This window comes from Phyllobates terribilis, unplaced genomic scaffold (genome assembly GCF_046119375.1).
Source record: "Phyllobates terribilis strain yellow unplaced genomic scaffold, ASM4611937v1 Scaffold_3__8_contigs__length_932513732, whole genome shotgun sequence".
Classification (NCBI taxonomy): domain Eukaryota; kingdom Metazoa; phylum Chordata; class Amphibia; order Anura; family Dendrobatidae; genus Phyllobates; species Phyllobates terribilis.
The window spans coordinates 892773634-892790569 of NW_027362763.1; the positions used below are offsets into that span (position 1 = coordinate 892773634).

General features: G+C 43.8%; 1 protein-coding gene across 3 annotated transcripts in view; it reads left to right on the forward strand.

Annotated features, from left to right (window-relative positions):
• The window catches only part of MYCT1 (MYC target 1), a 153409-nt gene that overhangs the window by 110822 nt on the left and 25651 nt on the right, over positions 1 to 16936 (forward strand). Inside the window, exon 1 of one of the 3 annotated variants that reach the window (XM_073672734.1) lies at positions 1581 to 1710. The exons of the other annotated variants lie outside the window; for them this stretch is intronic. Coding sequence (XP_073528835.1) covers positions 1707 to 1710 — 4 coding nt within the window. The 5' untranslated portion in view covers positions 1581 to 1706. Of the gene's footprint in view, positions 1 to 1580; positions 1711 to 16936 lie in introns of those variants that run through there. 3 annotated transcript variants of the gene reach the window in all.

The following is a 16936-nucleotide window of genomic DNA, read 5'->3' on the forward strand; positions in this document are numbered from 1 at the left end:
TAAAGGCACTGGGGACATGGCTATAATTTCATCTTCAATAAATGTCCAAGTTTACATTGATATTTTGGACAGTTTTCTTATCCCATCAATTGAAAGGATGTTTGGGGATGATGACATCATTTTTCAAGATGATAATGCATCCTGCCATAGAGAAAAAACTGTGAAAACATTTCTTGAAAGAAGACACATAAGGTCAATGTCATGGCCTGCAAATAGTCCGGATCTCAATCCAATTGAAAATCTTTGGTGGAAGTTGAAGAAAATGGTCCATGACAAGGCTCCAACCTGCAAAGCTGATCTGGCAACAGCAATCAGAGAAAGTTGGAGCCAGATTGATGAAGAGTACTGTTTGTCACTCATTAAGTCCATGCTTCAGAGACTGCAAGCTGTTATTAAAGCCAGAGGTGGTGCAACAAAATACTAGTGATGTATTGGAGTATTCTTTTGTGTGTTTGTTTTTCATGATTCCATAATTTTTTCCTCAGATTTGAGTGATTCCATAATTTTTTCCTTCTGTTTGGTCTGAAAAAAATTACCCTTACTGAGTACCACATTTTTTATCTTGATTTATTTTAGTGTTTCTTAAAGCCCTAAAGTTGCCATTTGAAATGACTTTAGTTTGGTGCCATGTGTGTGATCTGCTTTTTTTCAACAACATTAAACAACTGAATGAACATCCTCCAAGCCCGGAGATTTCACAATTTTTTGCCAGGGGTTGTATAGCTTTCTTTGAAACAATTGTACCTGCTGATTGCAGGTCTTTATGTAGCTCTCCACAGTAGGTCCTTAGGTCTTGGAAAACTCTTCTGATAATTCTTTTCACTCCTCTGTCTGGTCATGGCCGGTTTATGGTGGCATGATATTCCTCCACTTCTGAATTATTGCCCCAACAGGGCTCATTGAGCCTTCAGTAGTTTAGAAATTCCTCTGTAATCAATGCCATTAGTATTTTTTGCAACAATAAGGTTGCAAAGGTCTTGAGACAGTTCACTGGCTTTACCCATCATGAGATGTTTCTTGTGTGGCATCTTGATAAAGAGATACCTTTCAGAGGCCATCAGCTGATAATATTTTTCACTAAGTGGCAGGATTGCATTCGAATTATTGATAGATTTGAGCTGGTGTCATGACATGGCTTTTCGCACCTCTCTTTCTTCATGTGCATTTTACTGTGTCATTTCTCATTATTACACATAACTCAATTTATGAACATCTATGGTTTGATTTCTTTGCATGTGTGAATTGGATGGGTTGCTACCGACACCTGCTGATAATTTCATGTCAATAGCATCCTTAGAAATATATTTACTTAGAAAATTGGTCACGAGTTCAATACTTATTTCACCCGCTGTTTGTATGTTAATACATAGATATATATGTATTCACAATATACAGATAAACACGTGTGTATATCTATATATTGTTGCAAAGCCAGGTAAGAAAGGGTTAAATCCCAATTCTGCACCTGCATAGCTTTTTACTAGAAGCAGGAAGTAAGTTCACTTGTTGTGCAGTGTGCTGCAGAACTGAGCTGTGCGAAGAGTCTGCTGTTAGCTACAGAGTACTGTTTGTTGCAGACTAAACTGAGTCAGGTGGAGTGCCTGGATTGCGGCACAGGTGAGAGACTGTGGTCTGTGTCTGGTGAAAAGACCCCTTGGTGCTTGTCTGTCTGACAAACCTTGAGAAACAGTTGGACATTTACTTGAATGGGTGAGCCAGCATGTGCCTGTATTTGGACTATTTATTTTGTTCCTATATGCCAGAGAAAGGCTGTTTGTTTTTCCGTTCTGCTGAAAGTTTATGCAGTTTAATAAATCTGCCTGCTTGGACAAAGAAACTAAACTGCATTATTGTGTGAATGCTGCCTAACGCCTACCTGAGTGAATCTCTACAATATACAGGTGCTTCTCACAAAATTAGAATATCATCAAAAAGTTAATTTATTTCAGTTCTTCAATACAAAAAGTGAAACTTATATATTTTATATAGTCATTACAAACAGAGTGATCTATTTCAAGTGTTTATTTGTGTTAGGCTGTGTGCCAACTATGCGTTTTTTAAGCGTTTCCCCAGCGGCAATTCCGCCGCAGAAATGCTTAAATGCTTGGTAGAAGGTCTGCCATGTTCCCCAATGATCCGCATGTGCTGTGCACATGCTGCGGAAATTTCCATGGCGGATTATCATTGCGGAAAAATCTGCAGCACTACCAATTATTTTGCGTAAGCGCGGAGTTTTTGCCGCCATTGATTTGCATTGAATCGCTTAATATTGGCATGACTACATGTGCACATGCGGATATTAAGCGTTTCAGTGTGCGGATGGTACCCAGGTCTGGAGAAAAGGAGACTCTCCTCCAGACTCGGGTACCATAGAACCTGTAAAAAAAAAAAGAAAAAGATTTTAAAATAAAAAAATAAACATTATACTCACCTTGTGATGGCCCCCGGTCTCCTGTACGATGCGTCCTGTCTTCCCGGCAGCTTGCGATGGTCTAAAAGGACCTTCCATGACGTCATTTAGTCATGTGACAAGTCACGCCACCGCTGACGTCGGCAGTTGCGTGACCTGTCACATGACTAAATGATGTAATGGAAGGTCCTTTTAGACCACCGCGAGCCGCCCAACACACCGGACGCAACAGACAAGGAGATCGGGGGCCATCGGAAGGTGAGTATAATGTTTATTTTTTACCATTCTTTTTAACTATAACTTGGTCACACTATATAAATCCATGCCGGTTGCAGGGATTTATATAGTGTGACCAAGTTGTCAAGCACTTTTCCAAGTGATGGTAAAATCGCTTGGAAAAGCACTTGACAAGCCACATGTGAAAAACGCGTGACAAACGCTTGTCCCTGGCAGGAAAAACACATGTAAAATCCGCATGTGTTTTTTCTGCCAGGGAAATGCAGAAATGCTCAGGAAAAATCCGGAGCATTTCTGCATTGTGGGCACATAGCCTTAATGTTGATGATTATGGCTTACAGCCAATGAAAACATAAAAAGTCATTATCTCAGTAAATTAGAATACTTAGCTTGAAAAATGTTTTTAAAATCCGAAATGTTGGTCTACTGAAATGTATGTTCAGTAAATGCACTCAATACTTGGTCGGGGCTCCTTTTGCATCAGTTACTGCTGCGTGGCATAGATGCGATCAGCCTGTGGCACTGCTGATGTGTTATTAAAGCCCAGGTAGCTTTGAGAGCAGCTCGTCTGCACTGTTGGGTCTGGTGTCTCTGATCTTCCTCTTGACAATACCCCATAGATCCTCTATGGGGTTAAGGTCAGGAGAGTTTGCTGGCAAAACAAGCACAGTGATACTGTTTTTTTAAACCAGGTATTGGTACTTTTGGCAGTGTGGACAAGTGCCAAGTCCTGCTGGAGAATGAAATTTCCATCTCCAAAGAGCTTGTCGGTAGAGGGAAGCATGAAGTGCTCTAAAATTTCCTGGTAGCTGACTTTGGTATTGATAAAACACAGTGGACCTACACCAGCAGGTGACATGGCTCGCCAAACCATCACTGATTGTGGAAACACTAGACCTCAAGCAGCTTGGATTGTGGCCACTCCACCCTTCCTCCAGACTCTGGGACCTTGATTTCCAAATGAAATGCATCATTTGTTTTCATTTGAAAACAACACCTTGGACCACTGAGTAACAGTCCAGGTCTTTTTCTCCTTGACCCATGTAAGACGCATCTGGCGTTGTCTATTGGTCATGAGTGGCTTGACACAAGGAACGCGACGCTTGTAGCCCATGTCCTGGATACGTCTTTGTGTGGAAGCAATGAAACCAGCAGCAGTCCACTCCTTGTGAATCTCCCCCAAACTTATGAATAGCCTTTTCTTAACAATCCTTTCAAGGCTGCGGTTGTCCTGGTTGCTTGTGCACCTTTTTCTACCACATTTTTTCCTTCCACTCAACGTTCCATTATTATGCTTGGATACAGCACTCTGTGAACAGCTAGCTTCTTTAGCAATGACCTTTTGTGGCTTACCCTCCTTGTGGAATGTGTCAATGACTGCCTTCTGGACATTTGTCAAGTCAGAAGTCTTCCCCATGATTGTGGAGTCTACTGAAACCGACTAATGGACCATTTTAAACATTTCGGAAGCCTTTGCATGTGTTTTTTGTTAATTCTAATTTACTAAGGTAATGACTTTTGTGTTTTCATTGGCTGTAAGCCATAATAATCAACATTAACAGAAATAAACACTTGAAATAGATCACTCTGTTTGTAATGACGCTATATAATATGAGTTTCACTTTTTGAATTGAAGAACTGAAATGAATTAACTTTTTGATGATATATTCTAATTTAGTGAGAAGCACCTGTGTATATATACAGTGGTGTAAAAAAGTGTTTGCCCCTTCCTGATTTCTTATTCTTTTGCATGTTTGTCACACTTAATTTGTTTTGTGATCTGAAACATTTAAATGTTAGACAAAGATAACACACGTAAACACAAAATGTAGTTTTTAAATGGAATTCTTTATTAAGAAAAAAAGAAATCCAAACCTACAGGGCCCTTTGTGAAAAAGTGATTACCCCTAAACCTAATAACAGGTTGGGCCACTCTTCGCAGCAACAACTGCAAACAAGCATTTGCAATAGCTGGTAATGAGTATTTTACAACGCTCTGGGGGAATTTTGGCCCACTCATCTTTGCAAAATTGTTGTAATTCAGCCACATTCACTGCATCTCAATTGGATTAAGGTCTGGACTTTGACTAGGCCACTCCAAAGTCTTAAATTTGTTTTTCTTAAGCCATTCAGAGGTGGACTTGCTGGTGTGTTTTGGATCATTATCCTGCTGCATAACCCAAGTGCGCTTCAGCTTGAGGTCACGAACAGATGGCCGGACATTCTCCTTCAGGATTCTTTGGTAGACAGCAGAATTCATGGTTCCATTTACCACAGCAAGTCTTCCAGGTCATGAAGCAGCAAAATGACCCCAGATTATCACACTACCACCACCATATTTTACTGATGTTCCTTTTCTGAAATGCTGTGTTAGTTCTATGCCAGATGTAATGGGACATACAGCTTCCAAAAAGTTCAACTTTTATCCCATCAGTCCACAGAGTATTCTCTCAAAATTCTTGGCGCTCATCAAGATGTTTTCTGGCAAAACTCAGATGAGCCTTTGTTATTTTTGCTCAGCAGTGGTTTTTGTCTTGGAACTCTGCCATGCATGCCATTTTTGCCCAGTCTCTTTCTTAGCTTTCGAGGATTTTTTGGTCTACTTCACTTTGTCAGGCAGGTCCTATTTAAGTAATTTCTTGATTGAGAACAGGTGTGGCAGTAATCAGGCCTGTGTGTGGCTAGGGAAATTGAACTCAGCTTCCCAAAGATGTGATAAACCACAGTCAATTTATGTTTTAAGTGGGAAGGGGGCAATCACCTTTTCGCAAAGGCCCTGTAGGTTTGGATTTCTTTGTCATTTAATAATAAAAACCTGCATTTTGTGCTTACTTGTGTTATCTTTGTTTTAATATTTAAATTTGTTTTGTGAGTTGAAACAATGAAGTGTGACAAACATGCAAAAGAGTAAGAAATCAGGAAGGGGGCAAACACTTTTTCACACCACTGTATAAACATGTGTATGTATATATATATATATATATATATATATATACAGTACAGACCAAAAGTTTGGACACACCTCATTTAAAGATTTTTCTGTATTTTCATGACTATGAAAATTGTACATTCACACTGAAGGCATCAAAACTATGAATTAACACATGTGAAATTATATACTTAACAAAAAAGTGTGAAACAACTGAAAATATGTCTTATATTCTAGGTTCTTCAAAGTAGCCACCTTTTGCTTTGATGACTGCTTTGCACACCGGAAATGGTTTTCACTTCACAGGTGTGCCTTGTCAGGTTTAATAAGTGGGATTTCTTGCCTTATAAATGGGGTTGGGACCATCAGTTGTGTTGTGCAAAAGTCAGGTGGATACACAGCTGATAGTCCTACTGAATAGACTGTTAGAATTTGTATTATGGCAAGAAAAAAGCAGCTAGGTAAAGAAAAACGAGTGGCCATCATTACTTTAAGAAGTGAAGGTCAGTCAGTCTGACGCCACTTTTACGGACTGACAATAAAACATATAAAAACAAATCCAAAATGGATTTTCCTGGGAAATATGTTAAGGGACATCCTTTCCAGGGTAATGACTTGCATATAAGGCAAAATAAATAACCAAAACCAAAAAATACTCCTCCACACATTTGGCTATGTTCACACGTAGCGTTTTTTGCACTTTTGCATTGCTTTCAACCAAGACAAATGCATTCACTGGGAAATGTCATTTTAACATTTTACAACCTTATCTGGCCATGTGGTGTGTGACACATCATCAGACACATGCATACAGTGCTGAAAAGACAAGGGAACAGCATGGGGAAAACCCCTGGAAGCATCTCTGACTCCCAGGTCACTGCCTAAAAGTGTGCCCATCATAAGTGATCCTTGGCACATGCGAAGATCCCTCCCGCCATGCACCTGTCGTTGCAGACTTGCAACAATCACCGTCCACGTCCTTGTCTCAGTGCAGCGTTCAGTTGTCCCTACCCCATTCCTTGGAATGCAAGCGCAAGTATGCAGCCAGCCACCCACCCACCCACCGGCTGCAATACTATACTGCCAAATTTTTGACAGCTGCTTTCACTTGAAATGTGGCCTTTTAGGCTCGTGGAGGCGGAAGCTGTCCATAATCTTATGGCGGCTGCGACCGGATATCCATACTCAGTCCCCAGCCGCCACTATTTGTCCCGGTGTCGTCTCCGCCTTCCACAAGCTCGGGTCCCACAACATTACCCGTGCCCTCCCCAGTGAACTTACTGGGAAGGACCGCCTACCCACAAACACGTGGTCAAGTGAATGTGGCAAGGGACGGTACGGAGCCAGTCCACAGCTTTTTTTTGCTGAGTTGTATTTCACCACAGCCATATTCTATAGCTTGGTGAAAGGACTTGGAAACCATATCTACCCAGCTGTCATTTCTCCCAAGAACTTCTCTAATGCAGCTTGTTGCAGAAGCAATGGCAGCCCTTCCAACATCAACTCGCACTTGCCGGTGGTGCTTTGACACACAAACATCTTTCTTTGCGCATTTAATTTCATGACTACAGAGCTGGGCAATGGCCTGATCTGCAATGCGGTTTGAGAAATAACATGCATAAGCACGTCCGATCCACATTTATAAAAGCAACCATAGTGTCCGCAAACCTTCCCCCACACTTTTCTTAGCCAGGGCTGCTTCTTGGCCGGGTTGGGTGGGCCCACCAGAAAACCGGAGACTCCTCCGGTTGTCCCTGGCTTCCACTTCAGGAGAGTTCATAGTACCGAGGTGAGGCCGTGATAGAGGCCACCATGCAGCCAGCCACCCACCCACAGGCTGCAATACTTAACTGTCAGATTTCTGGGTAGCTGCTTGCACTTGAAATGTGGCCTTTTAGGCTCGTGGAGGTGGAAGCTTTTCACAACCTCATGCCTCGTGTGCATACTTGGTCCCCAGCCACCACTATTTCTCCCGATGTTGTCTCCGCTTTCTACAAGCGCGGGTCCCTGAACATTACTGCTGGTACTTTTCTGTGAATCTGCTTGCCTCCTACCAGCCTGGAATATTTCCAGTAAACTATGGAACGACGCCATGGTATTAGCACTGCCCCAAGTACCAGTAGTGAAGCCATTCCCAATTTCCTTCTCAGGAATTTTATTTGGTAGACTGAGTGGCTGCCCAAATACATTAGTTTCTCACAAAGGAGCTGAAGATAGAGTGGCAGTAGGTGCAAGTTTCTCCAGCCTGTTAGATATTAGAGGGTGAACGGCAGCACATTGGATCAGTGGTTAGCACTGAAGCCTTGCAGTGATGGGATCCTGGGTTCAAATCCCAGCAAGGACAACATCTGAAAGGATTTTGTATGTTCTCCTCGTGTTTGCGTGGGTTTCCACCTCAGTAAAAAAGCAGCCATAGAGTGTCCGGGAACCTTCCCCCACTCTTTTCTTAGCCAGGACTGCTTCTCGGCAGGGTTGGATGGTCCCAGCAGAGAATCCTCTGGTGTGCCCTGGCTTCTACATCATGAGAGTTCATGATGGCACTAACTTTGCAGCTGCTATGGGGCTCTTGAGCGGGGGAGAAAGGTGAGCCCTCAGAATCAAATCCTCTGGTGGGCACAATGTTTTTCAATCTGAAACAGCTTCTCAGTGGGAGTTGTATTTCACCACAGCCATATTCTTTAGCTTGGTGAATGGACTGGCATAGAGGGAAACCGTATCTACTCCAGCTGTCATTTCTCCGTCACCAGGTTCCGCCCATTGTCAAACACGACCATGCCTGGCTGTTTGTTCAGCTGTGAGATTCACACATTAGGCTGCTGTGTTACAGCTTTCAACAACTCTGCAGCGCTGGGCGGTTTGTCTCCTAAGCATTAAAGGGGTATTCCCATCTCCAAGATCCTATCCCAATATGTAGTAGGTGTAGTAATATTACCAAATACTTTCAATTAGAAATGAAATATATTTTTTATGATTTGCTATGTCTTTCTTCATGTGCAGGACCTAAGGTATCCATGGTTATGGCCACTAGCAGCTGGCTAACTGTCACTATATCAGTGGTCGTAACCATGGATACATAAGGTCCTGCACTTGAATAAAGAGACATAGTGAATCTGAAAAACTAAACTACATTTCTAATTGAAGATATTTTCTAATGTTATTATTACACCTACTACATATTGGGATAGGATCTTTGAGATGGGAATACCCCTTTAAGCACGTTATCTTCAGCACAGCCTGTTGCTGCTTGGCCAAGGCAGTGCTGCAGTGCTTTCAGCTTGTGACTGATGTGGTCATATCGGAGATGGAGGAGGAGGAGGAGGTGCAGGAGCTGAACAATGTGATTACATTGAGGTTACATTGGTGACGCTGTTTTTTATGCTAAATAAAGATCCTATTGTTTTGTTTTTGTTACGTTATTTTTTATCACAAATGCATTCATCGGGAAATGTTATTTTAACATTTTGCAACCTTATCTGGCCATGTAGTGTGTGACACATCATCAGACACATCCTGTTTCATTTATAATGGAGTTACTCTGAAAGTCACAAAGCCTATTTTTATAGGGCCATCAGGTGGCCCTTATTATTCTTAAAGGGCCAGCAGTCGGCCCTCACTATTGTTAGAGAGCCATCAGCCGGCTATGCTTTGTTGTTCCATTATTAACAAGTGGGTCTCCTATACTGTTATTGCGTATGCAGTGACTGCAAGGGCTGCCAAAAATTCTAACTCAATTCCATACCCCTTTGAAGAGACAGAGGAGGTTCTCAGTAAAAAAAAAAAAATGTTCCCATTATAAAGGAACGTGTCTCCTATAGTGGTAATGCCCGTGCTGTGACTGCAAGGGCTGACCAAAATTTTCCATTACAAAGGAGGGGGTGTGCTATACAGTTATAGGGTATGCAGTGATTCCAACGGCTGACCAAGTTTAGGAAAAACCCCACTAAGAATTTAAAGACACATAGAGCAGGGCCACAGTAACAACAAATTCCCATTAGAAAGGAAAGAGTCTCCCATAGTGTTGGCCTATGCAGTGAATGCAAGGGATGCCAAAAATTGGGAGGCACTCCAATGCCCCTTGGAAGAGACTTAGAGGGCCTCATAAAAAAATGTTCCCATTAGAAAGGAGCTGGTCTCCTATACTTGGAATGCCCATGCACTAAGTGTATGGGCTGACAAACATTTACCCCTGAGGGGTATACATGAACATACTGTATAATTTTTTTTTTTTTTTTTTACGGGCATCATAAACACACTTTAAACAAATTATGTAGGTGTTGCATCACGGACCACGATCACCCTGGTGATATGGTGGTGGAGGATGAGGATGAGGAGAAGGAAAAGAGCAAATAGCCAAAATCAGGAAGCGTATACCCATGTGTGGGCATGAAGAGGTGCATGGGAATTCCCCTTCCCCAAAAAAAGACACAGAATTTGAGTTTGTTACGCTGCTATCATTCGGTGGTGTTGAGAAGTCTGGCCCAATCCAGCCCTTGTTCATTTTTATAAGGTCAGCCTGTCAGCATTTTCAGTTGACAGACGGATGCGCTTATCAGTTATAATTCCACCAGCGGCACTAAAAACCCGCTCTGATAAAACGCTAGCGGCAGGGCTGCCCAGGGCCTCCAAGGCATAGAGAGCCATTTCATTCCATGTATCCAGCTTGGATACCCAATAAGGCACAGAAGAATCACGGAGGACGTTGGTACGGTCAGCAAGGTACTCCCTCAGCATCTTCCCAAACTTTGCACTCCTTGTGAGAGTACCCCGCGCCTCACAGCCTGTGCGATGGGAGGGGCTGAGAAAATTCTCCCAGAACTTTCATAGTGTTCCACTGTTTCTGCTGGATTGAAGGATTGAAGTTGTGCCTCTCGCCTGTACTCCTTGGTTGTCCAACGAACTGTGACCTCTGCCGCCAGCGTTTTCAGATGGGAATTTTTTTAATAGTTCCACAACAAGGGCCTTCTGGTACTGCCCCATTTTTGTAGACCTGTCCGCCTCAGGAATAAGAGATATAAAGATCTCCTTGTAGCGTGGGTCTAGAAGTGTCACCAACCAGTAATGACTGTCACCCAAAATTTTGAGAACGCGAGGGTCATGGGAAAGGCAGCGTAACAAACTCAGCCATGCGTGCCTGACTGCTAACAGGCAAGACTTCCGTGTCCTCACCTAGAGGATGACTGACCATGCTCTCCTCCTCTCTGTCCTCTGGCCATCCACACTGCACAGACGGTATGACAGTTGTGCAGGTAGTACCGTCTATAGCGCATGAAATTAGCTCCTCCTCCTCCTCTTCCTCTTCCTCATTGTCCCCAAATCCACGTTGGGATGAGATGAGGCTGGGCTGTGTGGAATCACCCTGTATGGTTCCTTGCTCCATCTCATTGTGCTCCGCCTGCAATGCATCCTCTTTGATTGTGAGCAGAGAGCATTTCAGAAGACAGAGAAGCAGGATGGTGATGTAAATTACGGCGTCATCGCTGCTCACCATCTTGGTGGAGTCCTCAAAGTTTTGGAGGATGGTACATAAGTCTGACATCCATGTCCACTCCTGAGGTCTTATGTGTGGAGTCTGAACTGAATACCGATGGCCTTATTGATGCTGGTAATCAACAACTGCCCTCTTGGGCTCACAAATCCTTCCCAACATCTGCAGTGTAGAGTTCCAATGCGTGGGGACATCGCAGATCAGTTAGTGAGCCGGAAGCTGTAAACGCTGCTGAAACACGGCAAGGGTGGTGGAAGCTGTAGTTGACTTTCTAAAATGGGCGCACAGGCTGCATACTTTAACAAACAGATCCGGCAGCTTCGGGTAGGATTTGAGAAACCGCTGAACCACGAGGTTAAGCACATGGGCCAGGCATGGTACGTGTGTGAGCTTGCCTCAGAGCCGCCACCAGGTTCCGGCCATTGTCACACATGACCATGCCTGGCTGTAGGTTCAGCGGTGTGAGCCACAGATCTGCCTGCTCTTTCAGAGCTGTTCACAACTCTTCAGCATTGTGCGGTTTGTCACATAAGCATATTAGCTTCAACACAGCCTGTTGTCGCTTGGCTGAGGCAGTGCTGCAGTGCTTCCAGCTTGTGACTGATGTGGTTATTTCGGAGATGGAGGCTGAAGAGGAGGAGGAGACTGAGGAGGATGAGGTTCAGGAGCTGTAGACTGTGGGGGCAACCCTGACTCACCTGGGGCCCGCAATCCTTGGCGTTGGGAGGACATGTCCCGTCCCAATGTCCGACTGCATCCCGGCTTCCACTATGTTAACCCAGTGTGCCTTCAGCGAGATTTGCCATCCCTGTCCACAAGCACTTGTTAATGTGTCCGTGGTTAGGTAGACTTGTTGAGGGCACAGCTAATGTTTTGGAACACGTGCTTATATAATGTGGGGATGGCACATCGGGAGAAATAGTGGTGGCTGGAGACTGAGTACCGAGTAACGGCCGCCGCCATCAGGTTGCGGAATGCTTCCGTCTCCACGAGCCTAAAAGGCAACATTTCTAGTGCAAGCAGTCGCGAAATGTGGGAATTTAGTAGTGGGGCGTTGGCTGCGTATTTGCGCTTGCGTTCCAAGGACTGGGGTATGGACAACTGAACGCTGCTCTGGGACAAGGATGTGGACGTGCTTCCTGATGCCTCCTGCCTTGCACTCTCTCAAGTAGCAACATCTTCGCATGCACCATGGACAGGAGATTGGCTTGCATGCACAGCAGCGGAAGAAGCAGTGGTGCCACCCACAGACACTGTTCCTGGACCCTGGGGTTCGGCCCACAAAGTCGGGTGCTTTGCTGCCATGTGCCTGATTATGGTGGTGGTGGTCAGGCTGGTCGTTTTGCCACCCCTGCTGATGCTGGCCCGGCAGATGGTGCAAATGGCCTTTTTGGGGTTATTGGCAGAGTCTTTAAAAAACAACCTGACTCGGGAAGACCTAAAAGTTGTACTGGCAACTTCCTTCTTGTTGGTGTTATGGGGAACGGTTGTCTGCCTTCTTTCTGCTGCCACCACACTGCTTCTTTCTGCCTGTTGTGGTTGGATCAGTTACTATATCATCCACCACCTCGTCTTTCACTTCTGCACTCTGGTCCTCCTCCTGACTTTCTGGCAATTGTCTCATCATTGTCCACCTCTTGTGACACTTTCCCACCGTTGCCTTCGTGTTACCGTGGCTGCTCAAATATCTGGGCAGCGCTACGTTCTGTATGATCTCCTCTTGCACCGCTTCAAGTGGTCCGGGCGAGAGGCCCGAATCTATAAATGGAAAAGTGAACAGCTCTTCTGAGTGTCCAAGTGTGGGATCAGTTGTCTTTGGACACTCGGCATGGTGGGAGGAAGGAGGATCAGGGTGAGGAATATGCGGTCCATACTCACAGCTATTGAGACTTGACCGTGTGGAAGACAAGGTGGTGATGGTGATGGCTAAGTGACTGGAAGCATTATCTGCTATCCAACCAATAACCTTTTCACACTGCTCTGTGTTCAATAGTGGTGTTCTGCGGTCCCCTATTAATTGGGACAGGAAGGTCGAGCGAGAAGATGTGGGTGTTTGATGTGGTACAATTTCAGCTTGCCCACGGCCTCGGCCTCTACATGCACCATGATCACCATCACGTCCAGTTCCCCGTCCCTTGCCACATGCCTTGCCCATTTTAAATGGAGGACAATATCGTCCACGTTCACTACAAATGAGTGAATTTGGAGCGAACTTGTATGTGATCTGTGTGACTGAGAAACCACAGTTTTAACCCCTTAGCGACCATGGGTCTTTCTGTTTTTGTGTTTTCATTTTTTGTTCCCCTTCTTCCCAGAGCCAGAACTTTTTTCATTTTCATTCAATATGGCTGTGTGAGGGCTTATTTTTTGTGGGACGAGTTGTACTTTTAAATGTCATCACTGGTTTCACCATATCATGTGCTGGAAAACGTGAAAAAAATTGCGGTGAAATTGCAAAAAAAATGCAATTCCACAGTTGTTTTTTGGGTCCTTTTTTTACCACGTTCACTGATTGCTAAAATTGACCTGCAATCATTATTCTCGAGCTCATTACGAGTTTGTAGACACCAAACATGTATAGGTTCTTTTTTATTTAAGTGGTGAAAAAAAATTCCAAAGTTTGCTTAAAAAAAAAAAAAAAAAAAAAAAAAAAATATATATATATGACGCCATTTTCCAAGACCCATAGCGTCTCCATTTTTCGGAATCTGGGGCCGGGTGAGGGCGCGCCGGGCAGACGTTTTTATTGATACTACTTTGGGGTAGATCCGATGTTTTGATCGCCCTTTATTGCATTTTATTGCAATGTTGCAGCAACCAAAAAAACATAAATCTGTCGTTTCGAATTTTTTTCTCGTTACGCCGTTTACCGATCGAATTAAATCTTTTTATATTGATAGATCGGACGATTCTGAACGCGGCGATACCAAATATGTGTATGTGGTTTTTTTTTAAATTATTTTATTTTGAATGGGGCGAAAGGGGGGTGATTTAAACTTTTATATTTTTTAAATTTTTTTTAATATTTTTAAAAACATTTTTTTTACACTTACTGCATGCTTCAATAGTCACCATAGGAGACTAGAAGAAGCAGTTGTCTGATTGCTTCTACTGCATACAGGCGATGAGCAGATTGCTTGTATGCAGCAGAAATGCTCACTTGCTATGAGCGCCGACCACTAGGTGGCGCTCATAGCATTTGAGACATGACAACCACAGGCGTCTGCTGCAGACCCTGGGTTGTCATGCCCACCCATCGATGACCCGCGATCACGTGATGGGGTCACTGATGGGCGGGGCTTAGGACGTGCTTCTCGGAAGCGCGAGTTAAATGCTGCTGTCAGAGATTGACAGCGGCATTTAACATGTTAACAGCCGCTGTCAGCTGACATGTGCCCGGTTCAGTGCGGGCTCAGCGCCGGAGCCCCCGCTGAACCGGCCTTTCCGACCAGGTGCGTACTATTACTGACCTGGTCGGAAAGGGGTTAAATACCTGGCCTGTAGTTAACTATTTTGAACAGGAAACTGGTGTCAATTGCTTCACTGACACACTGATACAAATTTTTAATGGAGGTCAGAAGTGGCAGTATTTTTTGAAAACGTCTATGTGATCCGTGTGACGGAGAAAACACAGTTTTAAATAGCTGGATTTTTAGCGCTGTAATATGGAAAGGACCTGGCTGTATTCTGCAGTGCCAACAAGCAAATGGTGCACAAAAACGGTGTTCTCTGGATTGCCTTTTAAGCAAATAATAAGGATTAAGATCCAGAAAAAAAAAAAATTCCTGGCCCCTGAGACCTGGGCCTATTTCTAGAAATATCTAACAGCAGCAGCAGACAGAACTGGAATGGAGCCTCTTGTGCTATATGCACTGCAGTCTGCTATATACACTGCCTGCCTATATATACTGCCTGCCTGATATCTCTGCAGATGGATTAGTCCTCAGAAGGACTGTTTATTGAGATGGATATATGTCTCCAATACAGTTTGGTACACCTACACTAACTAGAAACAAGCAAATCTCTCCCTAGGTCAGCAGCAGCTCTCCCTTCACTGTCTGATTCTGGAGTGACTGTGACGAGCATGGCGGCGCCTGGTCTGATATAGACCTGATGACTCTGTGCGGCCAGCCAATCACACTAATGCCACAACCAACGTGGCTACGACATTACAGTGAGTGGCAGGCAATCCCTGCATGTTAACTGTCGCTCTAAAGAGCGCCAAACATGCAGGGAGGAGACCCGAGCTCCCGCCGAGCAACCCCGAAAATACTCAGCGAGCGCCGAGCATCTCGAGCAGTGAAATGCTCTGGCGAGCACCGAGCAGTAGCGAGCATGCTTGCTCATCACTAGTGACAATGCGTTCTATGGAAAAAATAAAAATTAGTTTTATTCAAAGTCTCACCCCCTATAATTGTTACACATAATGATCTGTAATATCCTTTAAAAAAATCGTTTCTTTTGGTTGTGTTTAAAAGGTGGCTCAATGTCAGCCCTTGAACACTTAATAACCGTTAAAATAGGATTTGGATAGTTTTAATATAGCGCAAGAATATTTAATATTATTAATATTAGTTTATATTTCCTGTTTCAAAGTAAACTTGTCAAATTACAGACAACATTCAGTATTATTCACTGTTTTTGGTAAGTCTAATCTCTAAATACAGTATTTACACAGCAGTCTACACCACTCCGATTGTGTCTTTTACTGTCTAATTAAAATTTGGCTTGAAATTCACTTACTTGAAATTATAATAGTAATTTGCAAGTGTTGAGTGATATTAGGGTGATTTTCAGCAACTAGGGATGAACAAATCCCTGTGTATTTGGCTTCGGCTGCTGTCCAGCCCGCCCTGGTAGTGAATGGAGCGGAGGGCGAGCATGCGCAGTAGCATGCACTCACGCTCCATTCACTGTCCTGGCTTCCGTCCTGGACAATAAAGTTTGGCTGCCCTGAACTCAGCCTTTCAACAATCCACAAACTTTGCAGCTGTAGCCCCTCCCTCAGTTATTAGCGTAGGTTGCTAATGGTGAAGGAGAAGGTATTGAGCCGGATACACAGGGATTCGCTCATCCCTAGCAGCAACGTATCAAACTTTAATGAAATGTGGTTTTATGTTTGCTATTGAGGCCTCCCACAGAGTTGGTCACTGTTGTCGGAAAAAATGGCGTCTTCAAATTGCAGTGTTAAAGAAATGTGGTTAATTTGACGGACAGCAGGCAGTATTACCGGTTCTAAACTACAATCGAATTGGCAGGTGTTGGCCAGGTTTTAGTTCCTGCACTGTACAGAATCGCAACCAACATGTACCAGTGCTACCGTCGCAGCCAACCAAGTACTTCGGTTCTGGGAAAAAGCGAGAATCCTGACAAGGCAACAATAGCACATGATCAGTAAGGTGCAGAGTGTGTTTGGTGAATGGAAGAGTCTCAAGAAGAATGCTAAATGGCGAAACAAAACAAAAGAATCCAAGGAGAAGGAATTCTTTGACAAACTTGATGATTTGTTCAATGTCGCTCATGCTGATGCCATGAAACTTATAAAACTTCAGGAAGACTGTGACTTCTTGTTTGTTCAAAGAGAAAAAGGTAGTCATGGAACATGCTTCCACTTGGACCATTAGACAAAAAGCTGGCCAAGGTCGAAAGAAGATTTATGATAGAATTACAGGCAGAAAAATGAAGATAAAAGGAAACTGAGCGAGTTCAGCAGTCTACAGCATCAGCTGAACTGTGCAGTAGTAATTGCAGTTGCAGCGACAACAGCGACTCCGACAATGATTTGTGGAGTATTCGACTAATAATTGTCCTGTGGACAGATTCTCTTACCTGGGCTGTTGATCTCTGCAGCTCCTCCAAAATTACCATGGGCTTC